At 38.1% G+C, this 25,748-nt stretch overlaps 1 protein-coding gene across 18 annotated transcripts in view; it reads left to right on the top strand.

Moving 5' to 3' along the window:
* Positions 1–25,748, top strand: part of DLG2 (discs large MAGUK scaffold protein 2) — a 2,206,895-nt gene that overhangs the window by 1,265,313 nt on the left and 915,834 nt on the right. Inside the window, exon 1 of one of the 18 annotated variants that reach the window (XM_078058628.1) lies at positions 9,346–9,880. The exons of 16 other annotated variants lie outside the window; for them this stretch is intronic. In XM_078058628.1, the coding sequence (XP_077914754.1) occupies positions 9,803–9,880 (78 nt within the window). In that variant the 5' untranslated portion in view covers positions 9,346–9,802. Of the gene's footprint in view, positions 1–9,345; positions 9,881–25,748 lie in introns of those variants that run through there. One more of the 18 variants, XM_078058630.1, reaches the window with a different exon arrangement.

Raw genomic sequence — 25,748 nt, 5'->3', positions numbered from 1 at the left:
TTGAACCAAATCCCAGAATACATGTAAGGATTTGTCACGTGTAGAATGGCAGGCGGCAAGGTGGAAAGGAAGGACTGCAAGGGGAGGAAACCGCATATACAAAGATGCAAGTACGTGGAGTGTGTCAGGGAAATGGAAAATACTTTTGTGACGACCCAAAAGATGATATGGCAAGACTACAACTTCATCAAAATGGCCATTGGACTTGAAAGGCCATTGACTTACAGACCAATTTTTGGGTCATAATGTCATGGAGTAATAGATTATTTGGTCTTAAGGGGAATTTAGAGATTGGTTATATAGTACAATACCCAGAGGTAAGATGACTGGTAAAACTAAAATTAAAACTAAGAGTATTGACTCCCAAATTAGCACTTTCCTTCCATGGATGGAAATAATTCTCTTGTGAAGATAGGTACAATACTGGACTGTGTAATAAATTATAGTTGATAGGAAAGTTCCCGTTCCAAAGGGCTCAGGTTAGATGAGTGGTGTTTAAATGCCTGTATTTGTGGCATGCTTTGGCAAGACATGCAAATTTGGAGATTGAACTGAATTATCTGTTACCAAATTATTCAACTACTCATGCTTTAACATTGTATAGCTGTTTCAGGAGAACTCTTTGGTCTTGCATATTGCATTGTTTTTTGTTCTCACAGGTCATAATTCTTGTGTGTTCCATTAGATAGCCATTTTTTCTTAGCTGATGGTTTGATGTTCTTCTACTCTGCTTCTCACATATATTCACTCAGCAATTCATTCCTTTTGATAGTTATTGCCATATCAATCAATATCCTCAATTGTAGTAAAATTTAATTGTAAGCGTGTGGGCAAATCATAACATGTGGATTCAAAACTACTCTATAATTTCAGGATTCATTTAAGGTTATTTTTGTGTGTGTGTGTGAGAGATCTGTAAAATGGAGAGACTCTCAAAAGACTAAAAAAACAAAACAAAACAAAACAAAAAAACCTGTTTAGAAAGCTTAAGAAAATATTTATTTGGCCCAGAATAGAGATGTTTGTGAAACTGAAAGTCTTTAAATCTATGAAAGATTTTACAAGGGTTTGGAAACTGATTTGTTTTCCTGATTAATGAAATTAAAAAAAAAAAAAAAAAAGGAAAGGACTTAGAAAGAAGGTAGACTTCCTAGCAGTGAAGATGGTTAAATACAAAGATAAAGATTGTTTTAAAAAGCACTCTCTGCTTTTTCATTATAGTAAGCACAAGTCTTCTTTCTAATGTGTTTTTTTGTGTTGCTTGAAGATTAGAGGATGAATAAAAATAGAAACATGTTTATTGTACACATTGTGTGCCCCAGGCGCTGCTCTAAGTAATTTACATGTATTATTTCATTTGACCCTTATTATCAACACGAAGGTATAGTTTCCATTATTACCCCATTTTATGCACTCAATGTTACTTGTCCAAGGTCACAAAAGTGGTGATGGTGGTGGTTTATCTCACTGTTAACTCTAGGTAATTAATTATTATATGATAGTGACTTTTGAATAGCATTTTAATTAAATGACTTCCTGGAATCTCTTGCCTGAAACATTTTGCAATACATCTTATACACACAATTGTTAGACATGCTTATTAAATACTAAAAGCTCATGGGCAGCCCAGTTAAATTCTTCAGTTTTGGGGTTAATCTAGAGGCATGGCAGTTTGACTTGTTTGAGTTTGTATAAAATGATGGCCAGAGCAGTGATTTCTTTGGGCTGACCATGGCATCCCAGGGGTATGTGGGACTCAGTATGAGCCTTTGGGGTAAGAGTGTGGGGGTTTTGATGCCCATGCTGGGCAAGACAGTTGTCCTTACGATCACCAAAGGAAGAGAAATGAAACTAAGACCCTTGCATAAAACTGAAAACTGAAGTTTGTCATTTAATGATAGAGCTTCTAAAAAACTTTGTTCATTAGCTCAGAAAAGCAATAAGGAAGTGTTTTTATTATGAGTAGAAAAAGGGGGGAAAAGTAAGCTTAACCCTTTTGTGTGGGGAGAATAACATGAAGCCACATATTTAACATGGAAGTGCTTCTGGAATAGTGAAACCTCTGGGCAACTAGCAGAAGGATATGCAAATTATTCTGTAGCAAGAGTCACATTACTAAAGGTCCCTGGGACTCTCACTGGAAGTACAGCCTTACCAAAGAAGATTTTAGAATAAAAATGTACAGTTACATACAGAAACTATCCACCATGAGTGGAATCAGCAGGGTTAGATTTCCAAGAAAACTGGGTAATAAGAGTAACAGATAAAGACCTCAAATTAAATGTTTTAACTTAAAAACATGACAAAGGAAGGAATAAAAATCATAAACAGAATACCCTTATAAAAGACTGGGTGGATTTAAAGAAGAAATATATAGAAACTCTAGAAATTAAATATATATATAGCATATATATAAAATTCATTAAACATAAGCACTCTGTAGATAGGTAAAACAATAGATTAAAACCTAAGAAAAAACAGTAATTAGAGCTAAGGCTATAACCCTGAAAAGAGCACAAAGAAAAGAAGAAGAAGAAGAAGGGTAAGAGATATATGAAGCAATAGGTTGGGTCAAATAAAATGGGCCAGGAAAAATACTACAGGATTTTTGAAGGAGAGAATAGAGAGATTGAGGGAGGATACTTGAAAAAACTGAGAATTTTTTAAAAAAAATAATGAGATTAAAGAACCATTATGAGTTCCAAATGGAATTTAAAAAAAACAAAAACACTGTATTGAAACTGTAGTTTGACAAAGACAAAGAACACAAAACCTTCAAACAAACCATAAAAAAAGAGATATTGTTCTTACAATTGAACAATTTGATTGACAGCAACAGCTTCCGTAAAAATAGATGCCAGAAGACAGCATGAAATAATATCTTCAAAATGCTGAAGGAAAAATCACTGTCAATCTAGACATCTCCACTTACCAATGCTATCATTCAAACTCGAAGCTGAATGTAGGCCATTCAGGAAAAACATAAAAAGGCTGAGCATGTTTAACCATCTCAGATTTTTACGGAAATAACTATTACACACATCAGTAAGAAGGAAGTTTAGGAGGGTTCAGATGCTAAAAGTAATGATGAGAAAATAAACTGATAGAATGTGAGAGTTATTTTGAGTAACCTTTAATTGTAGAAAAATAAATAATGATGCTGATAATGACCAATTTGTTCAGGAATGGCACTACTAACAAGAGAGAACCAAAATATTATAAAATAATAACATGGAATATTGGGTGTGGTATTAAAATGATCAATTGTACAACTTTATAAAAATTAATTTGAAGTTAGATCAAGTGAAAAGGATGAATAGCCCCTCAGATATCAATATTTATTATAAGGCATATTAACCAAGATAATGTGGTATTGGTCCAGGTAAATAAAAACAGAACAAAACCAAAAAGAGCCCAGAAACAATTATATGCACATTCATATGATCTAGGCCTATTACTTAGGAGCATCATGACTCAGTAAGGAAAAAGAATAGCATTCTTATATACCAGCAAAATACATACATACATACATACATACATACATACAACTGGCCATACATATGGGGAAAGTAAGTTCCTATCTCACGCTATAAATTTAAAAAAAAAAAATGAAGACTTGCTTGTGAAAAGAAAAAAATTGTTCAGAAGAAAATATAAGATAATGTACTTATGTACTTGGAATAGGAAAAAAAATTCCTTGAGATACAAAAATGTACACACATAAAAGAAAATATTGATAAATTTCAGTATATTTAAATTTTTATGAGGACTCCTATGTGTATGATAAAATATAAATGAAGTTTAAAAACAGTCACAGGTTGGGAGGAGATATTTTCAGTGCCTATAATAAACAAGGAATCGGTGTCCAGAATACATAAAGTAATTTTACAAATGCATGAGATAAATATAATTTAATTTAAAAATGGGCAAAGGCTATGAATAGAAGAAAGTTCAAATTGACAATAAACATATAAGATGCTAAGTCTCCCTAGTAATAAAGACAACGTATATCCAAACTCTCAGAAGCTAACATTATGCGTTATGTTCGAGAAAAATTAGTAAGTCTGATTATACCATGTCATCTAGAATTTAGGACTTGTATAAACTACTAATTATATAAAATAGTGAGAAATTTTTAATGAAAGTTCAAGATGGACATACCCTATGACCTGTCAGTTATATTTTGAAGTACCTACTCTAGATAAAGTTGTATTTACTTAGAGGTACAAGAATGTTGAGTGAACATTATTTTGAGATGAATTTCACGTAGGGTGGAGTGAAGTGGAAGGGTTTTGTTTATATGATAAAGGGTTTATTTCTTTAAAATGAATCTGAATCAAATATGGTAGAATGTTATCATTTATTAAATCTGGGTGATAGGCACATAGATGAGTGTCATATTTACTCTCTTACGTCTCTGTCTCTAGATGCTTAAATATATCATGATTAAACATTTAAAAGAAAGGGTGTGTGAGATATTGAAATACTGAAGAATTAGTTTTGATGATTTTGAAAACAAAACAAAACAAAAAGAGGTAGGTTTAGCCCATCATAATTAGAGTCAATGGGTTTATTATTTGTAGTGATTCCAATATTTTTTCCACACTTATCTGTGACTGGTTATCTTTTTGGGGCAGAAATATATCTATCTGCAACTGGATCAGTTTGCACACATTCATTTTGATATACATACAAAGTTATAATGACCATTTTTCTTAGTGTTCATACAAATAAAACACGCAGAGAGATTTAGCTATTCCTTTGCCTTTTTATATACATTGGCACTAATTATTGTGCTTTTTCCAGCTAACATTTATTACTGTGCTTATATCCCATGGAAACCAAGAAACAGTTATTTTTTTCCTGAGTTCCCACATTACCTTTCACACATCTTTTAGAAAGCCATCCTGCCCTGAAATTTCTTTATACATCTGTGCTCCCAACTGTATAGGACTCCTTGAAAGGAGGATTGTATCTTGTTCATTTTGGGGTCCCTAGTAAATAATCAATACATTTTTATAAAAAGATATTGCTTACCTTTTGAATCATACCTGTAATAACACTGATATGTTCTCATTGTGGAAGACTCAAATATTACACAACCATATAAAACGAAATGTAAATGTTTTTATTTTCCTTTTCCCATGCCCTCTACAGAGTTAACTGATATCAACATCTTGGTATTCCTGTGAATTAAATTAAATTTTATGTTTATATTCCTTCAGTCATAAATTCTATGTAGTGTATTTCTGACACCTGCTTTTTAATAACAGGCTAATATCAGATGTTAATCAAAGGGCTATAAATATGAATATCAGGTATACAAGCAACTCAAACAAATATTTGAATGTTTATTGGTTCTGTACATTAACTTGTTTATGTCTCAAACATGTATTTTCTCTGGTGTATATTAAACACCTAACCTCGATAGCTTTTCAAGCTACCAGATACTAGTTTCCAGGGTTTAATGTTTACTCTGTTTTTATAATTATCTGTGATGTATTTAGGTGATTATTAAAAAGAAATCATTCATGTGTTAGGCAGAAAATGTAGTTGTGTAATACTTAATGGCTTGATTTAAACATTGCATTTACCTTGAGAATTCAGAGGAGGCTCACAGTGTGTGTGTTGAGGCATGAACCCAAAGCTGCTTAAAAGGATTAATGTTGCATCTCATACTCAGCTGCACCGGTAGGCTTCTGTCATATGAGAGGTATTAAAAATGAAATTATAAAGGAAAAGTTCTGTCCGGGTACCGATGATATACAGATGGAAAGCATCTGACAAACTTGTGTCCCTTCCACAGCAGAGCCACAAAAGTTATTTATCTCAATCAGCACAGCAATGGTTAGAGACTCTTAGGAGTTACTGTGGGTGGCGGCCACGCTCTTGGTAGCAGGCATGTCTGCCCAGGAGTCCAGGGAAGATGCTTATACAGCTCTGGCAATGACTTCATTCCCTTGATAAGACAGCGAGGTTTCAAAAAACTTTTACAACTAAAAATTTGTGGATATGCTTCTATTGCGTCTTCTAGTCTTTCCAGTTTGAGGCTTCTCCTATTTCACCATAGACACAGTCAACAAATATAGTTTGAATACCTACGTTGTGCTAAGCATTCGCATAACACGGGCCTGGGTCCTGGCTACAAATGACCTACTCCACGCCTATTTCTATCCTTTCTACCTCCGGTTGCCTATTTAAAGTACAGAGCTTATTCTTGTGATTTTTAAAGTTAAATCTTAGCTGGTAGGCCCCAATTTATTTTAAGAACTCCATCCTGTAAAAGTTAATAAAGCCGCAGGGTCAGGTGTGTGAAGAAGGGCATTAAAGGTTCAATTTAAAAGCAAAACCAACCAACAACATGATCAAACATCAAAGATCTCTCCAAGCCCCAGTTTCAGTGACTTAGGAAATCTTATCTTATGAAGAAAGTGCAAACATTATTTTCTGATCTGGCATTCCCATCAGAGTAAATTAACATTCTTTGATTCCATGATATCAGTGGTTTGAAAGCTCAACATTTTTTTTTCTCACCTCTTTATTGACTAATTCCATCTTAAAATATTAAAAACAGAAATTTCTACTCATTAATTTAGGAAGAATTGCTCCCCCCTCCACTTTCGATCTCCTTTATTCTGTTCACTGAAGAGTCTTTCAACTAAACCGTGGTTTGGACAAACTCATATGAAGGAATAATGAATACCTTTAGCATGATGGCAATATTAGGGTAAGCTGCGGTCCTGCTGAGTAGCTCTTTGAAAACTAAAGCAGGAGTTATCATTTATTTATTTGCTGGATTTCTGTGGCAGTTTTCCTCCAAAGAGCACAGGGTGTGATGTGGAGGATTTTGCATAGGGGTTGTCGAAGAGTGACAAAAGGAAATACAAGAAAAGTCACGTTGATAGGAAGTGGGAACACGGAGCAAAAGAAACAGAAAACGGCAAAACCAAATCATAGGTGGCAGTTGCGCACGTTGTGGAAGGTAGAAGGATCTGGGTTGCCCCAAGGGTGCTGCTGTTAGCTTTTCAGAACACGGAGTCATTAGTGCCCCTGGTGAGCACTGCCCATTTCTGTTCAGTACTCACATGAAGACTCATAGTCAGAATCATAGACTCAGAGGGCAGGGAGGGGCCTTAAAAATCATCTGCCTAATTGTCTTACTTTACAGATGAGGCAAATCAAGTTTGGAGAGAACAAGGAGATAAGAAGCAAAGCCCCGGTTAAAACCCAGGTCATGTATCTATTCAACAGACATACATTGATTTCCTTGTGCTAAACACTGTTTTAGGAGTGCCAGGGTGGCTCAGTCAGTTAAGCGTCTGCCTTCAGCTTGGGTCATGATCCCAGGGTCCTGGAACCAAGTCCCGTATCGGGCTCCCTGATCAGTGGAGAGTATGCTTCTCCGTTTCTCTCTCCCTCTGCCTCTCTCCCTGCTTGTGCTCTTGCATGCTCTTGCTCACTCTCTCTCTCAAATAAATAAATAAAATCTTTAAAAAAATAAATAAAAAATAATAAACACTGTTTTAGGCATCAGTGTTACCTTAGTGAGTAACACAGATGTGGGTCTTGACTGCTGTCCTAACCCACACTGCCTTATTCTGCCTCCAGGTGCTTACCAAGACATCTAGTATAGGAATCCCGCCTTATCCATGGTTTTGCTTCCGAGGTGTCAATTACCTGTAGTCAACCACTGTCTGAAAGCAAATAATCCTCTTCCTGACTTACGGTGGGAAGGTCAGCTGTAGCCTCACGCTATGTCACAATGTCTGTGTCACTTCCCTCACTTCATGTAGGCATCATATCATCTCACATTACCACAAGAAGAAGGGTGAGGACAATACAATCAGTTATATTTGAGAGATGATACTCGCATAGCTTTTATTACAATATATTTTTATAACTGTTCTATTTTATTATTAGTTATTGTTAATCTCTTATTGTGACTAATTTATAAATTAAACATTATCATAAGTATGTATGCATAGGAAAAAAATATAGTATATGTAGGGTTTGGCACTATCTGTGGTTTCAGGCATCCACTGGGGATCTTGGAATGTGTCCCCCACAGATAAGGGGGAGGACCATTTTATATTGTATAAAAGAGCTTCTGGCTGACTGAAGACCCAACTTTCTTTGAGAGTAAACCTCAAGTGACTTATTTGAAAGAAAGGAGTTCTTTTCCAGTGTCTCTAAGCGTGTTGACATTCTTTGGACCATTGGTGCTCTTAGGGCAGTTCTGTCCGATCAGCCGGAAAACATTTGCTGGATTGAGTCTCATCTGTATATCACTGGAAGGAAAGTTTTCCTTGTCAAGATGAGCAGTCTAACTTTTGTCCTCTAGTAAGATGGGTAAAAGCTTAACCGCTATCTCTCGTTGGCGGGAATGCTTGTCCCTTAAAATTGACTTTATCTTTGAAATGCCTCACATAATAATCTAAGCCCTAATAAGACACTTGGAGTTGAAAGCACCTGGTGGTAGAATCAAATGTGAAAATTCTTCAAAGGACCATGGTTTAAGAGTTGCTGTAAATCTGTCTTCCCCAAAGTGATATTACAGTCCTTCATTTATCACTGGATATTACTGCAAGAAAACTCTAGACTTAAAAAAAAAAAAAAGAAGAAGGGGCGCCTGGGTGGCTCAGTCATTAAGCTTCTGCCTTCCGCTCGGGTCATGATCCCAGGGTCCTGGGATCAAGCCCCGCATCGGGCTCCCTGCTCGGCGGGAAGCCTGCTTCTCCCTCTCCCACTCCCCCTGCTTGTGTTCCCTCTCTCGCTGTGTCTCTTTCAAATAAATAAATAAAATCTTTAAAAAAAAAAAAGATTGCTCTATTTTAGTTTAGAGGTAGATTTAAGTCCCTCTCCATCCCCCAGTCCCCATGTTGAAAACCTGTGCTTACAAAAGAGGCCTCTGTTACTTTAGAGGTAGAACTGAGGAGGTTGAAAACCAAGGACCTTTACCCAAGCATTTGGGAGTACACTTTTTTCCTGCTCACTTTGCCCTTTGTCCCAGGCCAGTCTCCAAAGAAATAAAGCGTGGCTCTTGCAAGCTGTAGAAAAGCCTGGCTAATGATCAGAGATAAGACTTTCCTTGGACCAAAGGAAGTTGGGGAGGGGGCGAGGGATGGACACTTCTGTTTCCAGCCACCCTAATAGCTGGAAATTCTTGGAGCTTCGGAGCAGGATTCAGGCTCCAGGGACACCTGTTTGGGCCCCCAGGGCCAGCTCCGTGGTGGCCTTGCCTCCCCCCCCCTCCCCGCCCCCACCGTGCCTGGCAGCTCCTGTATTGGCTGTTTTACCTGCGAGCCTGTATGTGGCTCTGTCTTTTCCTGGCTACTGCTGCCAGCACGCACTGTCAAGACAGAGGGAAGCCAAGCGAGGAGTGCAAATGCCGGAGACCAGAGCGGGAGGTGAGCCGCCTCCTGGAGGAGTTGACTGCGGCTTCCCTTCCTCCTGACACACATGGAGTTTGGGGACGGTGCCCGAAGAACTGCAGACAGATACTTCGCGACTGGATGTGTGTGAGCTGGCTAGTGAAGGCAGCCCCCGCCTCGCCCGCCTCGCCCGGACCTCCTGCTGGCAGGATGTAAATATACCTGCAGACCGGGCCAAACAGGACTGCCTTCCCCCCAAGCCCCTCCTGCCCCTGCCTCCCACCCTCTCCCTCGGCTAACCAGCATGAGAGGAACTGAGAAAGCAACAGCCGGCAAGTGACAGCTCCAGCCGGATTCCGTTTGTCTCTGAGCCGAGGTGGGAAGTTGATTGTGCAGCAGCTTCGTTGTGAATTCCTTCCATTGGCATCGCTATGTTTGCCTCTATCTGGTATGCCAAGAAGCTGGGTCGCAGGTTCGTGCACAATGCCAGGAAGGCAAAATCAGAAAAGGTATGGAATGAGTGGGGGTGAAGATTACCTTTCGGATTTGTCAACTGCCTGCTCTGGACTGCTAGTCTGAGTACAGACGCAGTCTTTATTAGCTTGGGGTGAGAACCTGCTTCTCACTGTGAATGTAGCCCGTGCCACTCACAGGAGGGCTAACTCTTGGAGCTTTGCTACTTGGGAAGGGAGCAGTAGGGGTTAAGCAGGATCATCCTCTCATCAGAATATTAGGTGAAATCAGCAACTGATAGAGTGTCTCGGCGGAGACTTAATATTCCATTAAATGGCATAGGGTGAAAGCAGTTGAACAGCTGAAATATTTGCTTCTTCCAGGAGGTCTCTAGTAAACTTGTTGCTGTACTGCATTATTTTTATTACTACAGTGTTTGGTTCTGAAAGGGGCATTATAAATCCCTGAGCCTTTCTCCAGTACTTACGTCCTAGTGTGTGTCCTAGGAACACATATTTGGGACTCTCAGTAACATTGACTAGACTCCAGAGGGGTGCTTGGTATCTTTTCAGATCCACTGAACCATCATTTCAAAAGTGTTTACAATGAGTACGAATTATATTTATAATTGGGTAGTTATGGCCATTTAGAGAGTGGCTTTGTATTTCTTTTATTCAGCATGACTAGTTGTTTCCTCCTAGAGAACCTCTGTGTAGATTTCCCTCACTAATTATCTTTCTCTAAGAAAATAAAATGGCCTGTAAGTCTTGAGATGTATTACAAGCTTTCATCCCTAATTTGTCCTCTGCTTTCAGAGGCACTGACCAAACTGTCATATTCAGGAAATTTTGTGTCCAATTTGATAGGTGTTGGGGAAACTTCCTTAGGAAACAAAATTTTGTGAAACTGAGATTTTTCCATATTTCTCTGAGGAATCTTTGGTCTAGTCTCCTTTCGGCCTTAAATCTCCTGGTGAGATTGACCCAGAGATGGTTTTCCTGGCCTGTGGCATAGTCCTTCCTCCCAACTGCGAATGTTCCTTCACTTTGACTTGCTATTTGTTCCTTCAGAGTGGAAATGTTGATAACATGAACAGGAATCCAGGGATAAACCCGAGATATGATCGTTTGTAATGTGAAAAGAGAAAACATTATTGGAGTTCTGACTTTAGGGTTTTTTTGTAGCTTTTTTCACTGTCCAGATGTGAGGATTGTAGAATGATGATAGACTTGTTATTTAATGGCCCTTGTGGTGAGGGAGGAAGGCAATGATAGGGGAGAATTGATCCTGTTCCTATTCTGTATATTCCAGGTGACAAGACTGCAAATGTAATTGTCATGTACAGCAACATATATATTGAACAGTTGGGTTTGGGGGGTTTTGTTTTTTGTTTTTTGTTTTTTTGCTTCTCAAGTGATTTTTAAGGAAAGAGACTTGTAAGTAGGTCTTTTATTGGAGCAAATGTTTTGAAAAAGTGCCTTCTTCTTATGAAAATTATAGGTTGTATGGATGAGGGGACTGTCAGGACCACAAATGGCTCTGAAAGCCACAGGGAGGTAATGCCTTATGCCAAATTAGTATGCAAAGAAAAGTTGAATCTCCCAGTGGCACTTAATTCAGACTTGGGTCGAAATGTGGAGAACAGCAGTCTGAAAATGCTTTGTATGGAACCTAAAAGGATGGTAATCCAACAAAGTAACATGGGCTTCTGATTCTTGAGAGTGGGGAGAAGACAGTAAAGGGACTGTGATAGCTACCTTCCTTTCATTTCTGTGGTGGCTGATGCTTAGGCTAGGTAAGAAGAAACCAAATGTGGGGTTAATGGCTTTAAATTATTTATTTCTCTTACTTAGGGAGTAAGGAAATCAACATTGGAGAACTGAAGTTTTGCTCTCTGAGTGATAAAGACCAAAGGAAAACTATTAACTCGAATGCCCTTGTGCTAGCCAGGGGAGCTAGGAGGAGTTAATTTTGAACACCAGGTGATGATAACTAATATGAAAATAGCATCCTTTTTTTTTTTTTTCCTGTGGGTTTGTATTCACAGAGTCCCTGGAATAAATTAAAAGGTATGCTGCCTTGAACAATGAAGGCCCTCAGTTGAAGCGTGGTGAATGGAAATAGTTTATTTATTCTGTGTACCTAATTTTATTACATGCCTTATTTAAACCAACTATTGTGGATTAATATTTTGTCTAATGAGTTCAGTAATAAAGTTTAACTGAGAAGACAGTGAACAAATGATACTACAAGCTGAATAAATTCATATAAAGTATTACTAGAGCATCAGAGATCACATCATTGCAAACACGGAGGGGGATCTAAAGTGCTGCTGACTGTATGTGGTCGTGCTTTATTATAAAATGGAGGAAGATGGATAAAATCAGATCATTATTGAGTTTTATTTAGAGAATGACTAGTATATTTGAATGTGAAACAACTATTGCTAGATTCATAGCATGCTTAGCATTTGGGGGTATATATCTGTGTCATAGATAGTGATTGTGGTTTCATTTTAGGACCTTCTGTAAATTTTGGCTTCTTTTTGCTATAGGTAGCATAGTTTATTTTCTCCTACTCTAGTAAAACAACCTGCACTCATCATAGCCCATCAGTCCTATTTTAGCATTCAGGTGTGGTCTGGGAAGTGAATTCCTCAAGGCTGGGATTAATTGAAAAGCTAATTGGGAATGTGCAAGCCTAAATGCCATCCCTAAACATGCAGTATGCCTTATTCATGGTTGCCTGGTCTACTGTTTTACCTCATTCAATGCCAATAGAGTTAAATAGCAGCATGGAATGTAATGATAATAACAAGCACAACAGTAATGTTAATGATAGCCCTTGTCCATGCACATTATACAGCAGGTGCTTTATGCATTCACAGCAGTCCTATAAGGTAGAAATCATTTTTCTAGAGTCCCAGAGAGAAAAGTAGCTAGCCCAGGGTCACTAAGTTAGCAGTAAGTATCAGTGCTTGGATTGGAGCCCAAGTTTACCCAAGCTATTCCAAAAATGACTCCTTGAGTCTATAGCATTCTCCTCCATCCACCTGTCATTCACCTGTCTTGCCTGAGTAAGGTTAACCATTCCTTCTTATCTTGTCCCCCACTTTTGATATAAAAATGCAAAAGTCATGAGGTTTATGGAATCAAAGTTACCAATCCTGTAACTCAGCCCCCTTATTTCTGATAAGACTCTACCTAAAGACTCTACCTAAGCTATCTTGAATAGACAATTGTCTGTCCTGTTATTAAAGACTTTACACTCTTTGTCCTCTTTTGTTGGGTAAGTATAGCAAGCTATCATCCTGGCACATATTATTCCTTTTAAATAGCTAGTAATTGTCATATCATCAAAACCTAAACATTGGCATTTGTACTCATTGCTTATCCTATTGAAACCAAAGATGTCTTTCATTAAAAAGAAACTAAATGCTTGGCAGTTGCAGATTCACTCTTTTTAGAGTGAGTCAAAGATATTAGGTGATTCACATTGTTGTTTTTCCGAAAAGAAAAGCAAAAGGCTCTTTGTTATTCTTTCATTAAAAAGACAGTTTGTGCATACCAGTAAATTCTTTGAACAAAATTATTTTAAATGTGATAATATGAAATCAAAACTGGCTGGCCAGAAAAGAATACCTCCGTTCAAATAATTATTCTTTTTTTTTTTTGACCCTATGTAATTAATTCAGATGTTAGTGTCTTACTTTTATGCATTTTTGTCACATTTCAACTTAAATTGCTTAATTTAGTCCATCTCTAGATTGTATTACTCTAAGAGGGCAGCTGAAGAAGCTTTAAGATAAATTGAAATGCAATTTCTGGTGACATAATAATATGCAAGAGTAGAAAACACTTGAAATTGTGAACCCTCACTACCCAATCAGCATTGTTTTCTCTCATTTGTTTTTGTCCTCATTTTTATATTTAACTATTTTTATTTTAAGCATATACCCTGAAAAGTGGATGCATGATGCATTTAGGAAAGACTGACGTCAATATCCATCATCCAATAGACACAACTGTGGATGAGCTTAGCAGTGATATCTAACCTACAAGTGATATGACTGAGCCCAAATATCCTGACATTAGGCCATTTTCACCTTAAAGAATTCCTTAAGAACCATCATACTTGTTCTGCCCTCCTTTTCACCTAAACCAAACACATTAATTCAACATAAACTGAAATGGAGGATAAACTAGTAATGCATTTGGGGGCAGTATGGCCAAAGAGAGACAATAATATCCTGGGTGACCCTGGCATAACATGAAAAGCATTGGGCTTAAGGTGAGGACCTGGAAGGAGGGATTTAAATTAGTCCTATTCTTTGCTATCCAGCCTAAAGCCAATCATTTGGGCTCTTCTAGGGCTCAGTTTTCTTATTTGTGAAATGGAAGTAACACCTATGCTTTAGTAGAATGCCAATGTCCTCAGGATCAACCCAAACCTCTTAACATGGTCTACAAGGCCAATCATGATTTGACCTCTCCTTTCCCCTCTGCCACTACATCTTGCCCCTCTTCCATGACACTCTAAATTCAGCATCCTGAACTACTTTCAAATCCCTGAATGTCCCATGCTTTTTCTAGCTTCTAGGATTTTTCTTCTCCTCTTTGGCTGACTAGCAGACCACAAGCTAGCCGTACACCTCACTAATTGCATGCCAACCTGAAGTGACATCACCATCACTAGGAAACTTTCCCTGGCCCCTACAAGCCCAGGATGGGTCTTCCGTTGGCTCCTACAGCTGCTTGTACATTGGCTATAATCGTCTTTCCTTCCCTGTATTCCCCATCAGAATGTGGATTCTCCGAATGAAGGACTGTTCCATCTTGTTCCCCTTATTTCAAGGCCTAAAAGAATGCCTGGAATATGGTTATCTCTCATACTCTATTTCATTGACTCTAGGTTGTCATCAGTTGCAAGATGCTCCATTATTTCATGTATTATTAAGGAAAGAAAAAGATTTTCAATGGAACTTTAACACATCATCAGTTGCAAGATGCATCTTGATTTCAGAGATGTTCAAATATAAAAAGAAAAGTTTATTTTTAGAAGCAATGAAGTATGGCATAGCTGAAAGAATGAATAATGAATGGGTTTATTTTGAGGATAAATGAGTTAATATAAATAAAGTGTTTAAGGTTACACTTGCTATCAAATCACTTTTATGTCTTTGCAAATCATAACAGTACTTGGCATAGGGAAATTTAATAGATAATCCTAAAATATATCACACATTCTGTGCTGATGAGACTCAACTGGCATCATTTGTCCTATTCTGGATTTAGGAAGGTAAATGAAGAGAGGGAAAATGGAAATGAAGGTTATGGAAGAAATAAATGAAAAGCAATCAAACTGGGACCATTTAGATTGCAGAAGAGAAAGCTTACAGAGCCTCCTGGCCTCTCACTACATATTTACATGTCTAAACAACAGTTATAGTTAACTTTTATTGAATTCTTTCGATGAGCTGAGAACTGTGCTAATATGAGGATCTAGTGAGATAGTTACCATAATTACGTTTTTAGAGCAAAAACACATCACCAGTAGGTGGCTGGGATTAGACACCATGTCTGACTCTAGAGCTTAAGCTCTGAGCCAGTAACAATGCTCTGTATGTATGTGTGTGTACGTATGTGTGCATATAGTACATACCGAGTACTGTATATTATACAATATATGCTGTATGCTATACTGTATATATGACGTATATTTATAGTCAGCTAGATATCAAGTTTATTTTTCCCTGTAACAGATAAATGTAAATGTAAATTTAAATGCAAATTCAGAAATATAGCTTAAGCAGGGGCGCCTGGGTGGCTCAGATGGTTAAGCGTCTGCCTTCGGCTCAGGTCATGATCCCAGGGTCCTGGGATGGAGCCCCACATCGGGCTCCTGGCTCAGCGGGAAGCCTGCTTCTCCCTCTCCCCCTGCTCATGCTCTCTCTCTCTCTCTCTGTATCTCTGTGTCTCAAATGAATAAATTAAAAAAATATTTAAAAAAATATATATATAGCTTAAGCATAAGAAGCAACATCCTGATGTTGAAGACTCTCCAGTCCTTAGTGAATGATAGAATCTTCCTACATCTATTTTTGCCTCATGGCAGATTAAAGAGTAGCCTGATCCAGGGAGAGATGGACAGGTTTTCCTCTCAGGTCCCTTTCTTAGAGCCTTCTGAGTCTTTGAGAGCTCATGGGTCATGAGCAGTGGCATGACTCAGCGCCCGTGTCTGTGGGCTGTGGTGACAGAAAGGACAGGTGTTTGTCCACGCTGAATGCAGCCCTGCAGTTCTCCCTTGTCACCTGGCAGGTGAATCAAGCAATAAAATGGACAGTAGCACCTGTTCTGAAGTCCCAGCACTGCTACCCACCCTGGAAGAACACACAATGCAGCTGTTAGCAGGACAGGGAGGGAAACAGAGGGAAAGGACAGGATAAGAGATATGGCTGAAATGAAGGAGGGGGAGGTAGGCTGGAGAGGAAGATAGCAGGTCACAAAACCACTGTAAAATTGTTATTAATAATGGTAATGCCTTGCACAGTGCCATGTACTTTACATGTATCATCTCATTTAATCATTTCTACAACCTTCTATGGTAGTCTTATTTTAGCTCCCATCTTAATCGATGAAGAAACTGAGGTATAAGATGTTGCAGAATTTGTTCAAAATCACAAAAAGTGAAACCAGCATTCAGGGCCAGAGCTGGCTGAATCCAGAGCCTGTCACCCTAACTATTCATGTGCTCTTTAAACTTTTCTTGGGTTGGGTGAGCCATTGATGTGGAGAAGGGACAGACTAACACAGCAGCCGTCTTCTCATCTACCTGTGCCTCATCTCTGTTGAATAACTATGTGGCTGAAAATAAGCCCGATTTCCCACTTGGGGGTCCTCCAGGAACCAGATATCCAGATAGTTTACTTTCAGTACATTTTATAGAACTTTAGTTGCAAAATGGCTTTTTTTTTTTCATTTTGTTTTGTCTTCACTATACTTTAGAATGGTATGCCTCAACCTGGTATCATTCCATGGTATTATATCGAATGGTGAAGATGGAAGGGGGAACCCCCATGTGGTAAGATCAGCTCAACCATGATGATTCTTGTAGAGATAAAATTGATAATCAGATAAAGTACACATCTTATTTACATATGTACTATATTCTGGGGGCTAATAGAGAAACCATCTCACTTTAAATAATGCTTTATAGTATTCACTAATTTCATCTAAGGTGGTCTTATTTATCCAAATAAATAATTAAATTGTTAATTAAACTATTAAGCCTTTGTAGATTCTGTCCCATTCCACCAGGACACCTAGCACATCGTAGACCCTTAATAAACCCTGGTTGAATGATTGAATTGGCTGGAGGACTCTGAGCTGTAGGGGGATAAAGACTGGATTAGGGGTCAGTAAGCCTGTGTGTCATCTACTCTGTCCCAACCACATGTCCTCCATTGGCTAAGTCTCTTAATCTTTCTGGGTTCTTCATCTGCAGTCAGATTCCTTTCAATTTTAACATTCCCTGCTTTTTTTTGTTTTATTTACAAGGTATTTTCTTTTTTTTTTTTTAATTTTATTATGTTATGTTAGTCACCATACAATACATCATTAGTTTTTGATGTGGTGATCCACGATCCATTGTTTTCGTATAACACCCAGTGCTCCATGCAGTACGTGCCCTCCTTAATACCCATCACCGAGCTAACCAATCCCCCCTCCCCCCTCCCCTCTAAAACCCTGTTTGTTTCTCAGAGTCCATAGTCTCTCATGGTTCATCTCTCCCTCCGATTTCCTCCCCCTTCATTTTTCCCTTCCTTCTCCTAATGTCCTCCATGCTATTCCTTATGTTCCACAAATAAGTGAAACCATATGATAATTGACTTTCTCTGCTTGACTTATTTCACTTAGCATAATCTCCTCCAGTCCCGTTCATGTTTATGTAAAAGTTGGGTATTCATCCTTTCTGATGGCTGAGTAATATTCCATTGTATATATGGACCACATCTTCTTTATCCATTCATCTGTTGAAGGGCATCTCAGCTCTTTCCTGCTTCTAATTTTGATTTGCTGTAAGTCTGCTGAGTCCTTAAAGGGAAGGATTTGATCTTATTTGTCTTTGTGCTCCTGGCACCTAGAACAATGCCTAGCATGAAGAAAACTTAAGAAAATGTATGTCAAATGAAGATGCACGACAGACCTGGAATGTCTTTAAGTATCAGTAAGAAGAATATAGTGGAAAATCTACCTAGTGTCAAAGTGGGAGCAGGATAAGAGACACTTCTTTATTGCCTTTTTTCTTTGAAGAAAGAGGGAATATGAGGCATTGTATAGCTCTGGGTAGGAGGCTCTGGTTCTCTTTCCTTCCCACTCTCCATGCCGCTAACACTAAAGTGAAACAAACAGTAACCAGCAGAATACCAGAGTTCTCTTCAACTACCAACAATGATATGTCAAACTGTAAAATTTTCCAGCTGCTTTGTCCTGCCTGCCAGAAGATTGCAGGCTTATATTTGAGTGTGAAATGTTTGTTTCTTATACCTTCTCAATCTGAAAAGTCTAGTTATATAGAGAATCCCCACCCCACTTGCTATGGACTGAATGGTGTCTCCCCATCCCAAATTCATATATTGAAGCCCTAGCCCCCAGTGTGATTATATATTGAGATGTGGAGGTAGGGATTTTAGGAGATAATTAAGGTTAAATGAGATGGTAATAGGGAGGTCCTAATCTGATAGGATTGGTGGACTTATAAGAAAAGATTTCTCTCTTCCTCTCTCTCTAGGTTTCTTTCTCTCTCTCTCCCTCCTCCCTCTCCTCTCCTCTTTCCCTTTCTACCCCTCAGTTCTTCCCTTTCACACCTACTTGTTACTCTAGGCCAGTCCAATTTATAAACAGAAGTGATTTGCTTTCTATACCATCCACTCCACAGTTCCTCAACATTGACTATGGGAGAAAGTTTGTAATATGAGAAGGGCATCTGATTTTTCACTATCGTTTGCAGCAAGGTATGATGAAATGAACATGTCTGAGGCAGAAGTCAGTGACATTAATGTTCACTTTCATAGCGTTATTGAACTCTTATACTATTTAACATGAGAAATTTTGGCGACTCCCTAGCACAGGAAGAGTGGAAACTAATGTGCTGAGTGAGAGGAAAAATTATGTTGGAAGGGGTTGTTGGTTGGGAAGGTATAAGAGAATAAGAAAAAAACATTTTCTTTCTTCTTCTCTGAACATCATTCTGGCCTAGGACTTATATTCATGCCATTGTTTCTTAAGCTCCTTGGATAAATCCTTTGTCACCTTTATTGACCTCTTTCCTTTATACATTTTGTGAGTGCTCTTGTTGACACACCCAAGAACAACAGTGTGGCAGTGGAAGCCTGCAGCCTTGAGTTCAAATGTGACTCAACATCTTGCGAGTTGGGTGACCTTGAGTAAATACCTGCATCTCCTTAATTATTCATGTTCTCATATATTTAAAATAGCGGTAACCATCCTTGCATGGTTTCTGATTCAATTAAAAACTGCATGTAAAGCATCTGGTCCATTGTAAAACACTTAATATTTCCTTCCTCCCTCTCTCCTTCCCTGTCTCCTTTCCTTTAGTCCCTTCATTTTCATCCTCTGCATAGTTCCAGAAGGGATGCAAAGCAGCTTTTGGTAACTCCTTCATTAGTGATACCTCTTACTCTACTACTCCCTTGGGCTTCAGAATGGACTTGCCCTCCCATCCTAGTTTTATAGAGTGAGGAGATGTGTAATTATATCCCTGCTGCTGGTTAGAGGAAAAAAATTACTGAGGAGAACATCTTAACAAGTGAAAATTGTCAGTACACTGACTATGGGGGAATTCTCCGTTTTTATTTCCTTTTTAATAAATAAATCCTAGACTATTCTTATAAAGTGTCTCCCCCCCACCCCACCCTGTCTCCCACCTTTTCCACACCTCCCCTGTCTCAAAACACACCATGCAGTTTTCCAGAGAGTGATTCTCTGTGCTAGGTGAATGTCAGTCAAGGCATATTACTTCTTATTTGAAGTGAAGTGGTATGTGCTGAATGACTCAAGATGCTCATCTTGAGTCAATTATTTACTGAAAATAATGCATCACATCACCTTTGTAGCTTTATTTCAGGTCTTGGGAAAAAAGGGAGAGGGCAAGCTCCATATATTGAATTTCAGAACCAGAGGAACCTTCCTTTTATAAATGTTAATAGAAACATTAATGAACACTTATTGTGAGTCATTGCTATGGCCAGTCACTAGTCTAAGATTTAACGTGTTCTACCTCAGATAATCCTCACAATAATCCTATGTGCTAAGTACTATTATACCCTCATTTTTATAAAGGAGGCACAGAAAAGTCAATTCATGTGCCCAGAGATGCACAATTAGCATTAGTATTAGAGGCAAGATTGAAACCCATGCCACCTAGATCTGAACCCACATTCTTAACTACAGTACTGCATTATTGCCCATGTCTTTCAAGTGAGCAAACTGAGCCCCCAGAAAATGTGAGGATGGGGAAGTTTCTTGCCCAGTGTGGTTGGCAGGCAGGCCTTTGGGATTTGAACTCAGATCTTCCAAATACCAGGCCATCCCTTCCTCTGGCCAGAGCCTTAGTGGCTCCACACACCATTGAGATGGATGTCCCTACATTTATTTCCTGTGATCAGATCTCAAGGAACTTGAAGCATTACCTTTATAAGTCTGAAATCAACAGCAGCTGATAGCTTCCTTCCATTTCACCAAAAGTATTACCGGTTTGTATTCATATTATTTGATGGTGGTATTAATAACCTATGATGATATTTTCAGTAAATAATTGATCCAAATTCACTGTGACTTCTGAGCCCTGCTTCCATTAAAAAAAAAAAGTTATCCAACAGGATGGCATTTGGAAAACAATTCCATCCCAGTGGTTGCATTAATTGCTACTTTGAATGTTCCTGCTGTGAAATGAATGGAGCCACTTTGGATCTATTTCTTAGAAATAACCATCTTTATTACCTCTGCTCTAGGTTGCACAGTTTTGAGATTTTTAGAGGCAAATATCTTCACTAATCTGTTTCTATTTTCCATTTTCATTCTGTAACTAATCCTTTTCATTGTTACCACCATTTTTTTAATGTTTTTTTTTTTTAAATTTTATTATGTTATGTTAGTCACCATACAATACATCATTAGTTTTTGATGTAGTGATCCACGATCCATTGTTTTCGTATAACACCCAGTGCTCCATGCAGTACGTGCCCTCCTTAATACCCATCACCGGGCTAACCAATCCCCCCTCCCCCCTCCCCTCTAAAACCCTGTTTGTTTCTCAGGTCCATAGTCTCTCATCGTTCATCTCTCCCTCCAATTCCCCCCGCCCATTTTTCCCTTCCTTCTCTTAATGTCCTCCATGTTATTCCTTATGTTCCACAAATAAGTGAAACCGTATGATAATTGACTTTCTCTGCTTGACTTATTTCACTTAGCATAATCTCCTCCAGTCCCATCCATGTTGATGTAAAAGTTGGGTATTCATCTTTTCTGATGGCTGAGTAATATTCCATTGTATATATGGACCACATCTTCTTTATCCATTCATCTGTTGAAGGGCATCTCGGCTCTTTCCACAGTTTGGCTATTGCGGACATTGCTGCTATGAACATTGGGGTGCATATGGCCCTTCTTTTCACTACATCTGTGTCTTTGTTACCACCATTTTTAATGTTCTCAGATTTTATTTATGGAGGGCATGGGATGTTATAGGACATTTTTGCCACTTGCTCTCTCAGCATATAACATTTGGTTAACTCCCCAAGTGTAACATTTTGAATATCATGTTTAATTCAAATATGACCCATTATTTTATTAAAGTTTTTCTCCCCTTGCATAGCTCCAGAATTTACAAGAGCTTTATGGAAATGGCTTATGCGATATACAAATAAGAATTTCTTTTAGTATCAGTCGTTTCTCCAGTATTTTAAGAAAAACAGGATGAAATGTAACATCATGAAATGGTGCTTGTTTGCAGTTACAAATTCCACTATGCCTTTTTAAAAACAAATTTAAATACATTTCCAATTAATTTATGCTTTCATCTCCTAGTTTCTTATAATTCACCTGTCTGGTTGTCTTGAACAGTTTCAAAAATCATATTTTTCCATGTTTCCAGGTTGACCCCCGGCTGGCCATAGGAAGATAAAATTCAAGAAGATAAATGAGTTAGCTGTGGCCTCTTAAGTCAATTAGGAATTGAACAAATACTTATTTGCCCCTTGGTATGGAACAAGGACTTATTTGCACACTATTGCTACTACTACTGTGCTGGGATTTAGGGTGCAGAATGATCAAGCCACAGTCCCTATGCTGCGGAAGTTCAGGAATAGATTAGGAAGAAAAGAACATAAACTCTTAAATGTGCTTTAGCAGTATAAATAACACTTTTGTTTCTTTTGCCTTGCCAGACCCTCTGCTTTTTTGCTGAATATTATCATTCTAGAGCTATGGGATCATGCCTGATTGCAAAACACCTGGCAAATCTCTCATACCCAGAACCCCACTCTCCAAGTTTAGAATAAAACATACCTGGTCTGACTATGCTCTTAGGTTGCACACGTGGATATGCATAGTGTTCTTGTAAGAAAAAAAATGCCTTAAATTAAAGTAAACTTTCTTATTTTTAATACTTCTATTAAGATATATCAAGACAAAAGAGTGGAGTATTTCAGAACGCTATTTCTGAATCTGATGTTCCTGGGTTCAAATCCCAGCACCGCTACTAACTAACTGTGGGGCTTGGAACAAATTACTGAAACTTTCTGGGTGCTTCAGTTTCCTCATTTAGAAAATGACAATAACAGTACCTCTCTTGTAGAGTTGTTATGAGGACTGAATGAGGAGATATTTGTGATATAACAGGTATTATCTAAGCGCTTTTAACGAAATAGCATGGGACATGTCATTTAAAGGAAAGAGATTTGGGGGTGAGTCTGGTTGTATGGAACCTCTCAAGTGAGTGGCCAGTTCTTCCATCTCATACTCTGATGATGATTTTGACTTATAATAGATCTGCTTTGAACTGCTTCTTAATCATGTGCTCTACAGTGTTGGCATGAATGGGCATGCAAATCTCTGCCTCCATACAACAACCCTGAGCTTTATTGAAGGTGCTTTGAGAAGGTGGCTGTGAGCTACCACCCCGACTTAAGCCACTGCTCTCGCCAAAGATGCTGGGATTACTGCCATGTGGTTGTTGAGTCATTAATTTGAAAAGCATCTACCCAAGAGTGTCTGCCTTGATATCTACCCAAGAGAACATCCTTTGAGGAGGTAGGGCAAGGCCTCTAATTAGTATAATGAACTTCTGTCTTCCCAAAGTACCAGCTCTGCTTTTGGAAAGGAATCAATATTCATCATCACTATTTGTTGCTCAGTGATACAGATACTTCCGTGTGTTCTGTGCTCTTAGGGACTGTTCAATGGATGTGAGAACATTTTCCATATCATATCTATTTATAATTTATACAGTTTAATCACTACTTGAGCAAATAGCTTGTCTTTCTTAAATAGAACTATTTCCTTTCCTTTAAGGAAAATAGCCATTAACTTTGAGTAATTGTCAGAAAAAAAATCTCAATAATCCATACGTGTATCCATTTGGCAGGTGCCTTATAATATGCTAGGGAGCTGGGGTGTGATGGTGAATGCAGCCTATTCAGTACTCAAGGGATATATTGTATAGTGGATGAGGGAGACATTAATAAAACCTGAATATAATCTAATTGTGATAAAATAAAAATAATGTAAAATCTGCCATTTTAATCACTTTTCTTTTGTTTACAAAGAGTGGCATTAAGTACACTTACAGTGTTAACACAACTATTACCACTATCCATTTCCAGAATTTTTTATTATCCCAAACAGAAACCCTATACCTATCTGAATATGGTCTTAGTATGAAAATGTTCAGACCATCTATCTGACCTTCCTAAAAAAATCTACTGATTAAATTACGATAGTTCCATCTACCTGTTAAAACTATTCTAAGAATGTTTCAGAAATAGTTACAAATGCCTGAACTTCCATTATTTCTTTGAGAAGATTTTATAATGTTCCTAACGATGTTAAGCATTTTGCTCGAGTAATGCAATTTAATTTTGGCTACGTACCTTTAGCTTTACTAAGATTAGTAATTAAATATTTAGTTATGTAGTAAATTAGCAATGGCACGTGATCATTGGAAAGTAGGTACTCCATTTACTGCAGCATAAATGTTTTACAAGGTATTGTAATGTAACTAGTAAATTAATAATGACAATTTGGGTTTCAGCTAATTAAAATCTTCCTTAGCATTTATTAATTTTAGGGTCTAAAGGAAAACAACTTTGACAGTGAAAATAGCTGTTGCAATGGTTTAGCTGCACTGACCAAGGAAAAAATTGGGAAAATAGAATGTATGTAACCAGTTATAAAGATAAAAAGTCAGTTTCCAACTGTCTCCCTTATGAAATGTTATTGGCAAATCTAAACAAAGATTCTAAACAAAGATTCAAGATTCATTGAAGAGAGAGACCTTGTCATCAACTTCACACCCCTATTCAGTCAAAACATTTTTAATGAGAATTGACACAATGGCAATAGCAAACCCTCATCACAGGTGCCTAGAACTGAGCTAGATCTGTAGAAATAGCATAATAGAATACAAAGAATTCAGTTCACAATCATAGATTATTATTGCTGGAAGCTATTACATTAAAATATAATAATAATAATAATTGCTGGTTATATGAGTAATATATAACAAAGCCCTTTTGTAGATGAAGAAATTGAGGCCCAGAAATATTTGGCTTTATATATCTAATATTTAGCTTCAGAAAGTTAGCTCATTCATAACCTAGGTCTTTATTTTATTTCATATAATGGAAACTACATAGAAGGGAAATGTGAAAAGCATGTCAAGGAAGGTATATCTACGTATAGTCACTCAGTCTTTAGTTTATTCGGAAAAACAATGTGGTTTGTTTGAGGAAGCATCAGATTTAGAGTCCAAAGGACTTGCACTTGAATCGTCTTTGCCTTTTACTAGCTGACAAAGTTATTTAACTTCTTGGGGGCTTAGTTTTTCCATTGGTGAAATAGGGATAAAAGTGATGAATTGCTAGCATAGCAGTGCTGTAGACAGGAGGTATGCAAAAGTCAATTCATTTATTCACTCAAAGAAATAACAATTGGAATTCCTAGTATAGTCTCAGTTAAAGATATAATAATAATAGACATAGTCTACCCAAGTAACCTCTCCAACTTCTCTGAAGAATTCAGGCTGGTGAGGGAGAGAGCTATGTTAGGTACCATGTCGCATGACAATTCAAATTTATTCATCCAAGTTGTGCAATAATAGAAGTACTATAGATTCATTTCTATTTGGAGGTATAAAGGGAGAAGTGGAGAGGAAGAGGTGGGGCCACAGGGGGCCTCAGACAGGCGATGGTGCTTGGGAAGAGTCTAACAGGACGAGAAGGTGTCTGCCAAGCAGACAGGGTGAGGGAGGTCATTCTGAACAAAGAAAACAGCTTGAGCAAAGCACAGATTCCTCAAAGAGCATGGCCTTTTCATGTAACAGCAGGAGGTTCATCATGGCCTGAGCATAGAGTGCACACGGGGGAGTGGGAAGAAGTGACTTTGGAAAGGTCGAATGGGGCCAGATGGTGAAAGGCTTGGTTTGCCATCTAAGACGTTTGAATTTTATTTGATGAGAGATAAAGCACCAGTGTCACTGAAAGTTTGAAGGAGGGAGGGAGAAAAGGAGGAAGAGACAGAGACAGAGTGAGAGGCGATAAGTTTGACATTAGATTCAGAGTTTGGGAAAACTGATCTGGTGGCAGTACAGAGAATATATGAAGAGATGAGCAAGAGTAGAGGTGAA

This window comes from Halichoerus grypus, chromosome 11 (genome assembly GCF_964656455.1).
Source record: "Halichoerus grypus chromosome 11, mHalGry1.hap1.1, whole genome shotgun sequence".
NCBI lineage: Eukaryota > Metazoa > Chordata > Mammalia > Carnivora > Phocidae > Halichoerus > Halichoerus grypus.
The sequence above is the reverse complement of the archived record's forward strand: the minus strand, read 5'-3'. Positions and strand labels throughout refer to the sequence as shown.